The following is a 16068-nucleotide window of genomic DNA, read 5'->3' as shown; positions in this document are numbered from 1 at the left end:
TCTCTTTTCATGTTTGAAACATCCTCAAATGATAAAATCATTTTCTTGGACAATTTTCAATTGATCCACAAATTAATTCTTGAACAATAAATTATTTTGAACTATGCTTGAATCATAATTCGAGATGTTTAAAAAGACAAGATTGACTCGAAATTTTTTCTTTGCGATAATTCTACTATAAGTCATACGACATAGTCTCATAAGATAGAATGGTAAGATGGTGAGTAAATTAGAATGGATCGGTCTTCACATACCTGATTGATGAAGTTCTCCGAATGTCTTCGTCAATCTTCAGTTTCAAGGGTGATGTCAGATACTCAAATACCAAATTCTAGCCTAATCTGAGACTTGACTTAGTAGACTAGAAATCAAGATATAATTTTGTTCATCTAACATTGACAATGAGCTTGAGATGACAAAATTTGTGGATTCAACTGAACATTGCTCTAACAATATCTACTAAATTTTTTAGGGATTTTCCTATTTATATATATTACAAACCCAAAATATCAGATTTAAAAAACAGTCAGAAACTTACTGTGTGGAAGTTTATGCCACCCTTGTTGCTATTTTTTGGCTTAATTATATTTCAACTATAGCCAAGTAAAGTTTCCAACCATAGGGCTTGCCTTTAAGGAAAATAATAATAGTATCAAGATATACTCTTGAAGGTCCAGCATTCTGACTTTCATTTTGCCTCATTGCACACTTTCAGAGAAAACAGGTATATGAATCTGTATGTGACAAAATTACAAAGATACAACTCTAATAGTTGGATATGACTTTTATTTAAGACAAGGCGTCTTATTGCCACATGGGAAATTCCCACCGTCCCCAATAATGAGTTTTTATTTTATAAAAACATATCTGATGAGAAGGTATAAAAAGACATGATTTGTTCAGGTTTTTGGACTAAAAGTTATCTCAAATGCAGAGATTGTCCGTGTCAATATCCCACCATCTTACTTACTTCATATCACTAAGGATAAGGTAAGGAAGAAGGGTCCCAATTGACCGGAGGCGATTTCGGCTTTTGGATCAGCTGACCAAAAAGATTGGGCTATCGATCGTCAAGTAGGTGATGGTATGCCGCACAAATGACCATAGTTTTTTTGGGTACCAGACAGCCACAAATTTTTAATATTGTAACGCTTATAAGTGTTGCTGGATTAGAATCTCCTGACGCGTGCCCCTCCCTTAGCCGACTCGTGGCCGACAGTGGGGAGACAATCATATTGCGATTTCTTATATATGTTACTAAAGTTGTGACAATTCCTTCCCAAAAAATTAGAAACACAAAATATCTTTTCCAAACCTGAGATAATAAAAATACCCGATACGATACCATGGACGCACGAAGTGCACGCGTGTATCACACACTTATACGACTTAAGAACCTTAGCATTGAAAAAGATTTTCTACAGTAAAGATATTACCTCTTAAAGGTCTAGAACTCTATTTAACACTAAAATTTACAACCTTCATAAACTACCGATATGCTCATCAAATTATCCCCAAAAAGTAATTGAATCATGGTTAATCTAGGCGTTTGCTTACATAAATACAATAAAATGTAAAAATCCTGCAATGGTGTTATGGTGGAGCCAGGCAGCCAACTCTACAAGGATGATTTTCATGTATTTTGTTTTTTCCATACTGTCGTGTTAAATACCATGCCAAGTCTCTAATAATCAGCTCCGAAAATGATCAGCTGTCTAATCCAATCGCAGATTACACACACTCTTACCTGGTGTTGGAGAAAATGAGTATTTCAATATGTTTTAGTTTTTTGGTCTTGGTTAGAATTGATCTAATGACCTAAAGGTCTAAGGATACTTACTCATTTTTTATGAGTGAATGAAATGCAAATATGGGTGGGCATGAGACACTTGTCATGTCTAGTGCATGTATACACATGCATGAGTCAACCAAGATTAAAATTAGAACAAGTTTTGATTCTTAAACGGATTAAAATCGAAAAAGTTTTTAATTTCTAAAGGGATTATTTAAACAAGTTTCTAATTCCTAAACGGAATACTTAAAACAAAATTTTAAGTTCATTAAACTATTTTATTAAAATTAAAACATGATTTTAATTTCTTAAACGGTTTATGTTTAATGGGGGAGTTACCAAAAGTAATTTATGTCAAATCCAATTTCACTTCCTATTAAACAAAAAAGGTTTCTTCATTTCAAAATGTACCAGAGAAAGCTACTATCCCTAGCTCTATCCTTCTTCTTTTCGTCTTTCTCCCTCTGTGTGGTTTTTATATTCCTGAGCTTTGTTGTTGAGTTCGTAAGTGGGAAAGTGTTGTAGTGCTTATAGTAGTTGCAACGGGCAGTTTTATCCTGGATACGACTTCACCATAGGGTATTAGCATCACTCATTTTTGAGGCGTACCGGTGAACTATCGTGTTAAGGACAACTTGATGATCTGTCCTCAGTGTGTTGTTAAATATTTGAGTGTTTTGTCTCATTTTCACATCATTTTTCAGTATTTCATTGTTGCAGTTCCAACAATCATAACACGATATACTTCTGCAACAATGGAAAAAGATGTTGAAAGATCAGAAAAATTTGGGAAGGACTTTAAGATATGTTATGGGTTAACATAAGCTAGATGAATTTTTACTGAAACAATTTGATGAGGGTTCAAATATTATTGGACGTGAAATTGTTTTGGATGATTGGGTTCGGCAGAATTATATGGTTATAAATCATATATTAAATTGTTCGAAGGATATACTGTATGACTGCAATGCAAGGAGAACTTTACTACTTATGGTTTGTGGGTTGTTGGTCAGAGTTTCAAGTGTTTAGGTGATTGAGAAACTACCGTCTTCCTAGTCTGAGTACAGACGAAGATTATGACATGAAATGGGTGAGGTCGGTATGGTTGCACCGAGGACAAAAATATGTTATCTGCAAGGGGCATGGCTAACAAGGCGCATGTGGCTGAACACAAATCTTCCAAAGCTGACAAAGGTGAGAATAACAAATGCAACTCTAAGTGTGGTCCTCACAAGAAATGTATGTTTCGTAAACCTGAATCCATCAACATTTTAATTAAGGGTGATTGTTGTGTTTGTAAATTCCTGGCTATTTGGTAGTAAATTACAGAGAACATAAAAACCTTAAAGTTGATGCTAATTTAGTTGAAACAAACTAGGACGAGTTTTTTGTGATGATGTCGGAAGTTATTTTAATAACCAATGTGAGAGACCAGTGGGTGCACTCTGGAGCCACCAAGCATGTACGTAGATACAGATACCTGTTCACCTCCAATCAGAGGATATCTGTAAAACCCCGAATTTTTAGCATGCGCATGCTGAAAGATGCGCCATGGCATGAAATGAAGCTTCATATCAAGCTCCCTTGTGTGTTAAGAGAAACATTGGCCTAGAGCCAATATTGCACAATCATTGTGCATCGGGCCAGAGAGGGCTGGCCGAGCCTCCAAAGTGACTGTTGCACAATCATTGTGAAACAGACAGAACAAGTGGTGCGCAATCATTGTACAATAGCCAGAACGAGTAGTGCGCAATCAATGTGCAACAGACAGAATGAGTGGTGCGCAATCATTGTGCATTACAGAACATAACTCGGTAATCATTGTCGGTCACTCAGAAATATATGGCAACGGCCTGGCTTTGGGACTTGGTGCAGTCATTCTGCTCCCCTTTCCAAAGTTGTAGAAATTGCAAGTTAACATATATAGGAAGGGGTAGTTGGTTGAAGGTGCATTTGCGTACCATGCACCAAGTAAGTTTCATAGCTTAGCATAAAGAGTATAAATGATGCGTAAGTATTATTTATAGTTGCGTAACCTTTCCAATGAGACATATGATGCGAAGGCATCTCTATGCCATGTCGGGGACCCGATAATGCGCAACATTTGTGCATTTTGACGAGATGGCCTATACGGACTAGGCCATTACCATTATTGCTTGGCAGCGACCCTGCAAACGAATTTGGCTTAAGTTGTTGTCCCTTCGTGGATAAACTACGGTCCGTTCTTGATCCCTTTAGAGTTGGGAAGGGTACGTAGGCAGCCGCAATGAGTTGCAGCATTTCCGGTCCAGCAATTTGTCGCTCATATCATCTAATTGCGAGATGATTGCGACATATTGGCCCCTCATATCATCTAAGCTCGGTGATGTGATGTAAGAGATGATTGCGGACAAGCTTGATGAGGCTTAGTTGCATTCCATCAAAGTATTACTCATACTTCTTATCAAGCTACACAGAGGGGGTAAGCGCAGAAGGGCAAATGGACGTGCATTTGCCTAGCTTTAAGTTCCGGTAAGTAGAGTAATAATGGCGCATCGGGGGGAGTTATGGCCTGCACGCCCTGGCGTGCTAGGCGTAATTTTCTGGTCCGTCACAGTTGGTATCAGTGCAAGTTCCGAGAAAACTCTAGGGATTGTGAGCGATGGACTCGTCAAGCGAGTACTTCCTTTTATGGAAAACTTAAAGTCGGAGAGTAAGCAAACTTTGTGCTGGAAGTGTTAGTAACTTCCAAGTCAATTACTTTTGCGAATCGAGTTGAGATTTTTCAAGTACTGTGAGTTTTCCTGGCCTAAGTGGCACCCCGCTTACGAGTGGAAATATGGAAGACCGTCTGGGACGGTGGGTAGACAATGAGACTGATCATCCCCACACGTTGGCAACTGGCCAATGGTGTGCGTTGTCAGGCCCGGCTAGCATCCTACTTACAAGTGGCAACCTGGATGACCGTCAGGGACGGTAGGCAACTGGATTCTATTCCACACATTACTGTGCTAAGATTTGTCATTTCGATGACATTTTCAACATTGTGAACTTTAAAAACTCCTGAGTGTGTGGTATGGGACTCACACTTAGGATACCTGCTTGAGATATCCTTTTGGCAACTGGACAATTGAGATTCTTGGTAACGTTGTGGGAACTTTAGGATCCCTGGGCAGGCGGTATGGGATGATTGCTCAGAAGGTCTCAATTGATGTTCACGAAAACTTGAAGAAACCCGTGATTTCTGAGCATATGGTATGGGACTTTTGCTTAGGAATCCAAACCGAAGAGTTTGTCCACAATAGTTTTAAAGGGGTTAATGATGTAACACCCCGAATTTTTAGTATGTCACATGCTCAAAGATGCGCCATGGCATGAGATGAAGCTTCATCTCAAGCTCCGTTGTGTGTTAAGAGTAACATTGACCTAGAGGAAATATTGCACAATCATTGTGCATCAGTCCGGAGAGGGATGGCCGAGCCAATATTGCACAATCATTGTGTAATATTCCAAAGTGAATATTGCACAATCATTTTGCAACAGACTGAACAAGTGGTGCGCAATCATTGTGCAATAGCCAGAACGAGTAGTACACAATCAATGTACAACAGACAAAAGAGTGGTGCGCAATCATTTTGCATTACAGAATAGAACTCGACAATCATTGTCGGTAACTCAGAAATATATGGCAACAACCTGGCCTTGGGACTTGGTGAATTCATTTTTCTCCCCTTTCCAAAGTTGTAGAAATTGCAAGTTAATATATATAGGGAGGGGTAGTTGGTTGAAGGTACATATGCGGACCATGCACCAAGTAAGCTTCATAGCTTAGACGAAAGAGTATAAATGATGCGTAAGTATCATTTATAGTTGCATAGCCTTTCCAATGGGGCATATGATGCGAAGGCATAACTATGCCATGCCGACGACCCGATAATGCGCAACCTTTGTGCATTTTGACTAAACGGTCTATACGGACTAGGCCATTACCATTATTGCTTGGATGCGGCCTTACAAACGATTTTGGCTTAAGTTGTTGTCCCTTCGTGGATAAACTACGGTATGTGCTTGATCCCTTTAGAATAGAGAAGGGTATGTAGGCATCCGCAATGAGTTGCAACATTGCCGGCCCAACACTTTGTCGCTCATATCATCTAATTGCGAGATAATTACGATATATTGGCCCCTCATATCATCTAAGCTCGGTGATGCGATGCAAGAGATGATTGCGGCTAAGCTTGATGAGGCTTAGTTGCATTCCATCAAAGGAATGCTCATACTTCATATCAAACTACACAGAGTGGGTAAGCGCAGAAGGTCAAATGGAAGTGCATTTGCCTAGCTTTAAGGTACGGTCAGTAGAGTAATAATGGCGCGCCGGGAGAGTTATGGCCTGCGCGCCCTGGCGTGCTAGGCGTAATTTTTCGGTCTGTCACAATATGGGATATCGAGAAACTCTATATGGGTAACTCGTCTGTAATAAAGGTTGCATGAAAGGGAAATGTCGAGCAGAAGCTCATATCTGTAAAGACTCTCACGTTGAATGAAGTTCTTCATGTTCCGGACCTATGCATGAATCTTGTATCTTGTTCTGTTGTAGATCGTAAAATATTTAATTAAGATAGTAATTAGATCTGGAAAACTTTTTGTAACTAAGGGCAGTGATTTTAGGCAAGAGTTATAAGACTTAGGGTGTATACAAGACGGAAAATCCGATAAAGTGAACATATTTGATTCTTGTGCTTTCTTTTGTGTGCCGTTGAATGTGTCGCATGGTAAATTTAGAACCGTAAACTTATAAGTCAATGCATAAACTTGCTAGCGTAGGATGCGTACCCAAATTTAGTTTAGGTTTTGAACATAAAGTGAAATCCGCGTAGATTCAAAATATGCTAGAAAACCTTTTAGCAAAATTATTCAGAGTAATTCTAAGCCCTTAAAATTCATTCAGTTAGACCTAGTTGACATGAAATCAACCCAAACAAAAGTGGTAAAAAGTGGTATATAACTTCGTAAATGATTATACAAGGTACTATCGTGTATACTCGCTTAGGGGTAAGGATGATGCCTTAGAAGCCTTAAGACGTATAAACTTCAAGTTGAAAGTCAATATGGACACAGCGACACGAACTTGACAGCACCTAGAGAGATATCACGCGTGGCTATTATCATGAATTACACCAAACGATGGTAGTCCAAGACATCACGTTCACTGTCCATCAAGTAATTCCGAAAATTTCTCACTAAGCAAATGTTCAAGACCTCATGGACACCTCTTGCCTATAGTGGTATGTCTCGCTTTCTGATTTCTTATTTTTTTATCGGTATTTCATTCATGTGGGGGATTGTTGGAGAAAAATGAGTCTTTTTAATATGTTTTAGTTCTTTGGTCTTGGTTAGAATTGATCGAATGACCTAAAGGTCTAAGGATGCTTACTCATTTTCTATGAGTGAATGAAATGCAAATATGGGTGGGGATGAGACACTTACCTAGCGCATGTATGCACATGCATGAGTCAACCAAGATTAAAATTAGAACAAGTTTTAATTCCTAAACGAGTTAAAATCAAAAAAGTTTGTAATTTCTAAAAGGGTTATTTAAACAAGTTTCTAATTTCTAAACGGAATACTTAAAACAAAATTTTTAATTCATTAAACTATTTTATTAAAATTAAAACATGATTTTAATTTTTTAAACGGTGTATGTTTAATGGGGGAGTTACAAAAAGTAATTTATGTATCAGAGCAAGTTACTATCTCTAGCTCTATCCTCCTTCTTTTTGTTTTTCTCGCTATGTGTGGTTTTTTATATTCCAAAGCTTTGCACTTGAGTTCGTAAGTGGACAAGTTCTGTAGTGTTTATAGTACTTGCAACGTGCAGTTTTATCCTGGATAGGACTTTACCATAGGGTATTAACATCAATCATTTTTGAGACGTACCGATGAACTATCGTGTTAAGGACAACTTGATGATCAAGTGACTCTGTTCTCAGTATGCTGTTAAATATTTAAGTGTTTTATTTCATTTTCAGAAATTTAATTTTCACATAATTTTTCTGTATTTCATTGTTACAGTTCCAACATCTGGTAATGAGACCTGCTACTCAACTCATTGTTCAGTCTCACAAGGTCAATTCCTCGTTGCGTGTACCAACTACTAATCTTTTTGTATTAACCATCAAAAACAGAATAACCATAGTGTAATCAGAACACAAGTGAGAAAAATCACATTTTATTGATAATATCACTTGAATTATCAAAATTACACAATAACAATTTAATTAATGCACAACAACAACAACAACAACAAGGGTACATTACATTACATATCACAAGATGACTGGAGGATGCGACCTATAAAATTACATTACATATCACAAAATAACTGGAGGATGCTACCTATAAAATTACATTACATATCAGAAGATAACTGGAAGACGCGACCTCGGTAGATCCCCTGCTCGCTAATGTAGCAAAGAACACTGATAAGGAACAAACGGATGCCGGACTTATCACACTTGATGGTCTTAAACACTTGTTTTCCTAATAATCCCAATCATAAGGGGGGAACACTGAAGGGGCGAATAGCTTAAGACCAAAAAACTCGATCTTTGACTGCATATTTGCCATCTTCTTCTGCACTATTTCCCTTGTAGTCAAGAGTCCACTTTTCGAATGTACAGTTGACGAAGTCATAGTAGCCACCATGAATAGACAGCAACCCATTCCGTACTCTCTCTTCTACCCATGGGTAGCTTAGCAAGTTCACCAATGAGTGATTAACAGATTCCTGCAATTCAAATACCCATAAACCTGTTAATCAAAATCCTCCGAAAACTGAATTTCATATCTTTCTGATATCGTTAAAGAAGGTTACAAAAAGCATGTTACTAGACTTAATGCTTACATAATCTAATGTTGATCAATCCTTAATGGTCCTGCAAAGGAGAGAATACCTTTTCACAGTGCCTGCATTGCTGTTCAAAACCGAGGTTTGCCGCAACAGCCATCGTGCTTGTTCTTGCTTGTTTCCCATTAATAACCCAATCTTTGATAAAGATACTGAAACATAGATGAATATCTAATATGAGAGAGACAGAGAAAGAAGCGAAAACTAAAACCACAAAACAAAAACAAAAAAACTTTTATAAGGTAATTACCTTGAATGTACACCATCTTGCATACTCATAAGTGCCCGAATGCCTCCACAACAACTATGACCAACGACGAATAAATTTTCAACCTGTACACAGAATTTCTCACATTAAACCTCATTCTACAACAAACTGGCTCAAGAGAATGTACTAGCAGACTTACTTTGAGAGCATTGACCGCAAACTCAAGAGCAGCATTAGTTTCCGTGGGTCCATTCTACACAAAAGAGCAAGACAAACATGAGTTCAAGAAAAAGAGTCATGTTCAAAGGTATCTATCTATCTGTAAATGGAACGGTGGTTTGAAACAAACTACAACTTATGTGCAGAAGAGATGAAGCATATAATACCTCAAATGGAGGAACTAAATTAGCCACATTTCGCACAACAAAGGCTTCTCCAGGTTCAAAACCTAAGATGCTAGTAGGACATACTCTTGAGTCTGCACAAGCAATCACCATAAACTGTTCTTGAACTAGTTAGTTAGCATTAACAACAATATCCCAAGGAACAAACAAAGTCAACACACAAATGACTAAATTTTCCGGAGAAAAAAACATTGAGCAGTGATTTGCCTCACCTTTGGTGCTTGTCCATTAACAAGTTTCTGATAATGATCAGACTTTTCCCTGTTCATAATACGCGAATTAAACTTTGTGCACAAGGTAATTGTTGCTTAATCAAATAACCCAAGTTAAGTCCAGTGGTTACTTACAAGTATTTGAATCTTTTGAAGCTTAAAAACTTTTCTCTCATGTCATTAAAGAGATCTAAAGTTTGATCATTTGGTTTCTTCTCCATTTCTTTAACTGGCGCTACTCGAGTTGAGGAAACCGAGTCCCTTGATGCTTCCAATCTCAAATAACCCTGGTTTCTCCTAAAAATCAAGTTCCGAATCGAAACAAATGAAACTGTATTTAAAATCTCAATTACAAATGGATTGATCTAACAGTAAAATTAGTTAATTAAAGGGACTCTTATCTTTTATGGGTCAGACTTGAAGATGGGCTTTGAATATCTTAAACTTCCTATAAAAATGAATATCCAAACAAATTAGAATTTACAAATCTAAAAATTCTAGGGATTTCATTCAATCTTAAAAAAACAGAGACGTACTTGATTAAACCCAAATGTTTGAAATGAGAATCTTCAAATTTCACCGGTTTCAGCTGAGACCCGTAGATCTGAACCACCTATATAAAAAAAAGAATCATAAGCTCGTAAGAAGAAAAAAATCCCACATTTTCGGAAACGAAATTGGTTAGAATTTGATAAAATAAACTTACTTGGGTATTGTTCTTCAATGAATTTTTTGAATTGAAAAGAAATGATTCTTTAGAAACAGAGGTGGGTACTGAGATAGCCATTATGAATGGTTTCAGGTTAAATTTAGTAACAGAAAATGGAGGTAGAAGAAAGAAATTGAATGTGCAGAGGAAAATGCAGTTGGAGTTAGATTTCCTTTTTCTACTTCCAGCAAAGACGGAGGATTCCAGGTATAACTAACACCTATCGGTTCGGTTGTACTAATTAGGGTAAGTTTTTATATCTCCGCCCAGTGTTTTACCTTGCTGCCGCCCAAGTTTTTGTTAAATTAGAGTGTCGGTTTCAGGAACTCGATAAAAAAAACTTTGAAAAACGGTTAATACTTAATACCGTGTAAGTACGAAAAAAACAATAAAGAAAGTGAGTTTTGATTGGTGGTTGTTAGGTGTACTTTTTTTGTTGTTTGGAAAATGTTAAGATTAATGTGATTTGTGATGTGTTCATCTTGTTGACCTAACCAAGAATTTTTTTTTGTCCTCATACACTCTTTCGATGATGGCAATGGCAACAATTAACTTTGACCGCCAGGTTACCGTAACTTGAAACTAAACTTACGCACGGTTCTCCATAAGTGTTGAAAAATTTATATTTGATAACAGAGGAGCATCAGCTATCAAGAAACAGACTACTCTTTAATCTTTATCGTTAACGAAAGATAACACAACCTTCAATTTGGGCTCAGAGTTCTAAAAGGAGCATAAGGCCAGGCACGGAGCTAGTAACGGTCTAGTGGGGACAGCAGTCCCCACTGAGTTTTATGATATTACATACATTGATCTATTCAATTTGGAATTTTTTAGTGTAAACGGGGGACAATTCTGTGAAGTTAAAAAATTGTAATTGGTTAAGATCTGTTCACGTGTTTAAATCTAGTTGTTTACCCGAAGCCTTTGTAGTACTAAAGCAGTAAACAAGTAACACTGGAAAGGGATGTCTCATTTCTATAGTCTTTTGGGATAATTTAATGGAGTTGTATTGTATTGCATAAGCATCCAAAATTAGATTAGGAAAATGTTCACGTTTTTTATGATAATTAGGATCAGTTTTTCCGTACTACATACTATACTTAAACTAGAATCGTTTGTTTCAACTGTTGGTTGTATGTTACTGGTAGGAGATTCCTAAATGGACTTACAAGAAGATGTCTTCGAAGAAATATACTGCTGCAGCTAATAATAAGGATGAATCATGGAGCTGGTGTAAGGGATTCGGTGCAACTCTAGAAAGTCCACACGCCTTGGTTTAAGTTGTTTTATAGACTGTTTCAGAGAGTGGTTTTGTTCTAAAGTATAAATAACCTGACATTCCTCTTGCACAGATGCTCTTTGGTTATGATCCTAACACCCGCAGCTACGAAAAGACATGGCAGTTTCATACAAACAACCTCTACAACATTTGCTCTTGTTAATTTATACTCCATTATGAATTTGTCAAAAAAAAAAAAAATTGTCCCCCCAACTTGAACTCCTAGCTCCGTCCCTGCATAAGGCTGAGTGTAGTGGATGAAAACTTGGTAATGAAAGCGACATCTCGCAGTGGCTAAAGGGTTTAAAATCATTTGTCTTCTTTCTCTCTACTCGAAAGCTGGTAAGCATAACGGGGATTTCAAATAGGCGAGGATTGGATCATCGCTAGAAAAAATGAAAAAGCGAGGAAAATGACCTCGTTTTTGTAAAATTCAGCAAGGATGTGGACTTCGCTTAAAATCGAAGCTTGGGTCATCCTTCAAATTTTTAAAGCGAGTCCTTATTCCTTGCTGAAAAGAAATATTTGTTTGACATTTTTATTCCTACACCCCTATTATACCCTACTACACAATTTACATTCTTTTTATCTAATTCGTGCTCTCCTCATAATCGTTGAAAGTGTAGTCTAGAATTAATGGTTCACTACCCGGATCAAAGTGACCGAGCTTAACCCTAACGTACAAGTGTTTTTATTAATACAACCAATGGCCATCATAATATATTCTCGTATGCATTAAGGGTTTTTCGAAAACAGCAAAGGGGCGATTGTAAATGGTAGGGGTCGTTTTTCAAATTATCAATGACGTTCATTAGCGATAAATTAAAGAAACTGATTGATCCGAAAACAATAAAGTCCCATTATATTTTACTTATCAGTCGATTACACAGATGTATTCACTCTACATTGTATGCCGGGACTACGTCCTTTAAGAGCTCGTACAATTGATCATACTTAAATGACCTCTTTGATTCTGCACGAAATTCGATGCGAGCTCTTGTTTTCTGTAGGAAACAAAAAAAATTAAATGAATAAGTATCGACATTTTTTTTGTTAGACCAAGTAATTATTAAGGTGATATGTTTACTTACGCGAGCTTCATAGGACAATGCTGGATGACCTATGTTAACGTCAAGCAAAAATGTTACAAAAGTATCGATTTCGGTGGTGATCAAAGCGAATCTTTTTTTAATAGACATCTTTGTTTGACCGTTTTCGTTTGCGGTAATATCTTCGAAGGATTGAAAAACACGGTGCCAAAAAATAGATTGTTCATTTTCACAATCTCCCGGTGGACCTTGATTTGTAACTGAAATTCATGCCCGCACAACCCCCAAATCTTCTTCACTACTAAAGCGCATGATTAATTTTATACAAAGTATAAATTTGTTTGTCTTTCTAGTTACTGAAGAGAACTCAGCAAATTCGTTCCCTTAAATAGGAAGAGTGAGTGAAAAAAAAAACTCTGATATAAAGTATGTGATCAACCTCATCACAAATGGACTGAGTGGTATTCTTGTGCCGAATAGGACTCCATGACTAACAAATTTTCTCTTCTCGAGACGGATGGTTTTCGGTAAAGAGTAAGGGTTGGTAGTTAACAGTAAACGCCTTTTGAAAAAAAATTTGGGTTATTTGAATAATTGTCGTTCTTAAATAGTCGTGGGTGTTTTTGAAGAGTTATGGAATTTCCAAATTAATAAGGGTCATTTATATACAGTATAGGGTGTTTATAGTAAACCCGTTGGTCTGGATTCATTGAATTTTTAAATTACATGGAATAACTTTTTACTCTTATCGATGCCTTTTGCCATAAATATTATCTTGTAACCCCTGTCGGGAAACCGAGGTTACGTTCATCTCGAACCGGCATGTTTCCATAGAAGTCAATTCCATGAAACATCCTACTTTAGATAACTTAGCTCGAATCCGTCTCTTACATCTTTAGATTAACATGATCGAATAATACTAGCACGAATATATAATCAATACGATAATAGACAATCACACACGACACAAAGATTACGTGGTTCACCTTTGTAGGCTACATCCACGGCCAAAACCACCCCGAGAATATTCATTATCATAACAAGTTATTACATCGGCACACATCATACAATCAACTAGTTATATAACCCACTAGCGCTAAACGTTAGAAACAACAAGACATATTACGAAGAGTTTTACCTCTTCCTTTGCTCTTCTTCTTCCATAAACCTCCACCGCCATGGTTTCTTCGACTTTAGACAAGAACATGAAGAACATCATGAATTCTAGCTTCCCCCATATGAACCCTAGAAACCCTAGATTTCTCCCATACTCGTTCTCATTGCAAGTCACTCTTCTCACACAGATTTTGCCCCATCACCAACCATTGTAGGACACAAGGTTGTGACCCAAACACCCTCATAAAGAGAGGATTCTCCAAGAGAATTAACCAAGAGAATGGATTTCTACTCACAATATAAGCCTTCTTATATAGTAGACAAATCCTTGCTCCCCAAGTCTTAGAGAACTTCTAAGAATGGTCTTCCACCTTAATTAGGAAACCCTAAACTTGGAAAACATTCTACCAAACCGTCATACAAGTTTCCTAATCCAAGTAAACCTTGTAGACATTCCAAACCCGAAACTGCCCTTTAGCCACGGTTTTGACAGCATTAGATCACTATCTTCTGCTGCAAAACTGTTACCAAAAGTCTCTTTTCAGCCATATAGTTTTGTCTGCGGATCAAAACCCCAACAATCACCACCTTTTGTGACGTGAACAAAACCTTCGACTTCACTCCAATAAAGTATGAATGTTTACCACCTTACACAAGGCCATCCTGACGGACATCATCACTAGCACGAATCAAATTTGTCTTGTACTTTGAGATTGAATCACCACCTAAGCCAAATTCCTCCTTTGCACTTGCACCACCGGAATCGCTATTTGTCGATCTTCTAGCATCACCCCAAACAACTTCTTCATATAATTTATATAAGTTTCTATATGACTTGTATCAAACTACTTCGTCGCCATGATCACTCATTATTCTACCGTTTGTATAATACTTCTTCTTCGACACATGTCTAACACTTGATATTATTTGATCTGAGTCATCAAACAATTCCAGACGGACTTCACCAACTACAAGAACCAACAATATTGAGTCATCTCCATGTAGACATAACATGATACAATCTTCATATGTTGTGTATGAATGATTGTCACTTAGCACCACCATGATTAAAAATATTCACCTAAAAATATTTGCAGACGCCAGTTGAACCCACGAACGATCTTCTCTTGTAAAGAAAACACCTTCAAAACGAATCATAGTCACATCAAACAAAGTTGTCGAATCTTTTTTGATGTCGTCTTATTCTTTGTTCGGTCTTGATTTACTCATCATCTTCATGATCTATACCATTCTGCTATGAACCAAGATTTTCTCTTCTTTGAAACCTCTTGTTCAAACTACCGAATCACTGCCATCTTTATCCACGCTCACCGCACCACTTGTCGGAAAACCGAGGTTTCGTTCATCTTGAACCAACATGTTTTCATAGAAGTCAATTCCATGAAACATCCTACTTTAGATAACTTAGCTCGACTCCGTCTCTTACATCTTTAGATTAGCATGATCGAATAATACTAGCACGAATATATAATCAATACGATAATAGACAATCACATACGACACAAAGATTACGTGGTTCACCTTTGTAGGCTACATCCACGGCCAAAACCATCCCGAGAATATTCATTATCATAACAAGTTATTACATCGGCACACATCATATAATCAACTAGCTATATAACCCACTAGTGCTAAACGTTAGAAACAACAAGACATATTACGAAGAGTTTTACCTCTTCCTTTGTTCTTCTTCTTCCATAAACCTCCACCGCCATGGTTGCTTCGACTTTAGACAAGAACATGAAGAACATCATGAATTTTAACTTCCCCCATATGAACCCTAGAAACCCTAGATTTCTCCCATACTCGTTCTCATTACAAGTCACTCTTCTCACATAGATTTTTCCCCATCACCAACCATTGTAGGACACAAGGTTGTGACCCAAACAACCTCATAAAGAGAGGATTCTCCAAGAGAATTAACCAAGAGAATGGATTTCTACTCACAATATAAGCCTTCTTATATAGTAGACAAATCCTTGCTCCCCAAGTCTTAGAGAACTTCTAAGAATGGTCTTCCACCTTAATTAGGAAACCCTAAACTTGGAAAAAATTATACTAAACCGTCATACAAGTTTCCTAATCCAAGTAAACCTTGTAGACATTCCAAACCCGAAACTGCCCTTTAGCCACGGTTTTGACAGCATTAGATCATTGTTTTCTGCTGCAAATCTGTTACCAAAAGTCTCTTTTCAGCCATATAGTTTTGTCTACGAAACAAAACCCCAACAACCCCATGTTCTTGGTTTTACCACACCACTAACTTCTTTGTATATCTTGGGAATATGATATTTTGTGTCAATGTAATTTCAATTCGTTGAGAATTGTCTATAGTTTCATCACTATTGTTTTCCCTACATCTTTTTACACCATGAATTGTCATAAT

The 16068-nt window shown here is 37.2% G+C and overlaps 1 protein-coding gene across 3 annotated transcripts; it reads right to left on the bottom strand.

Annotated features, from left to right (window-relative positions):
• Positions 1-7987: 7987 nt before the first annotated feature.
• Positions 7988-10437, bottom strand: LOC113297249 (beta carbonic anhydrase 5, chloroplastic-like). 3 transcript variants are annotated; one of them, XM_026545679.1, is made up of 9 exons: positions 10212-10435; positions 10042-10118; positions 9641-9802; positions 9506-9554; positions 9276-9389; positions 9089-9142; positions 8932-9014; positions 8728-8833; positions 7988-8561 (listed from the first exon to the last, which is right to left on the bottom strand). In XM_026545679.1, exons 1-9 carry the CDS (start codon positions 10290-10292, stop codon positions 8361-8363), a joined length of 927 nt encoding a protein of 308 aa, XP_026401464.1. In that variant the 5' UTR covers positions 10293-10435; the 3' UTR covers positions 7988-8360. The 3 variants fall into 3 exon arrangements, with proteins under 3 accessions (XP_026401464.1, XP_026401477.1, XP_026401469.1); XM_026545692.1 differs by having other exon boundaries at positions 9641-9953; positions 10212-10275; XM_026545684.1 differs by having other exon boundaries at positions 8419-8561; positions 8679-8833; positions 10212-10437.
• Positions 10438-16068: the final 5631 nt, after the last annotated feature.

Source organism: Papaver somniferum, chromosome 1 (assembly GCF_003573695.1).
Source record: "Papaver somniferum cultivar HN1 chromosome 1, ASM357369v1, whole genome shotgun sequence".
In the NCBI taxonomy this organism is placed as follows: Eukaryota; Viridiplantae; Streptophyta; class Magnoliopsida; order Ranunculales; family Papaveraceae; genus Papaver; species Papaver somniferum.
Note: the sequence above shows the minus strand (reverse complement) of the source record. Positions and strands in the feature narration are given on the sequence as shown.

Excerpts from the sequence above, each read along its gene's own strand:
- LOC113297249 (XM_026545679.1), bottom strand. The coding sequence starts at position 10,292 with ATGGCTATCTCAGTACCCACCTCTGTTTCTAAAGAATCATTTCTTTTC. Across the intron at positions 9,803-10,041 it reads AAACATTTGGGTTTAATCAA|GAGAAACCAGGGTTATTTGA; the intron begins GTACGTCTCTGT and ends CTTGATTTTTAG. Across the intron at positions 8,562-8,727 it reads AATGCAGGCACTGTGAAAAG|GAATCTGTTAATCACTCATT; the intron begins GTATTCTCTCCT and ends TTTGAATTGCAG.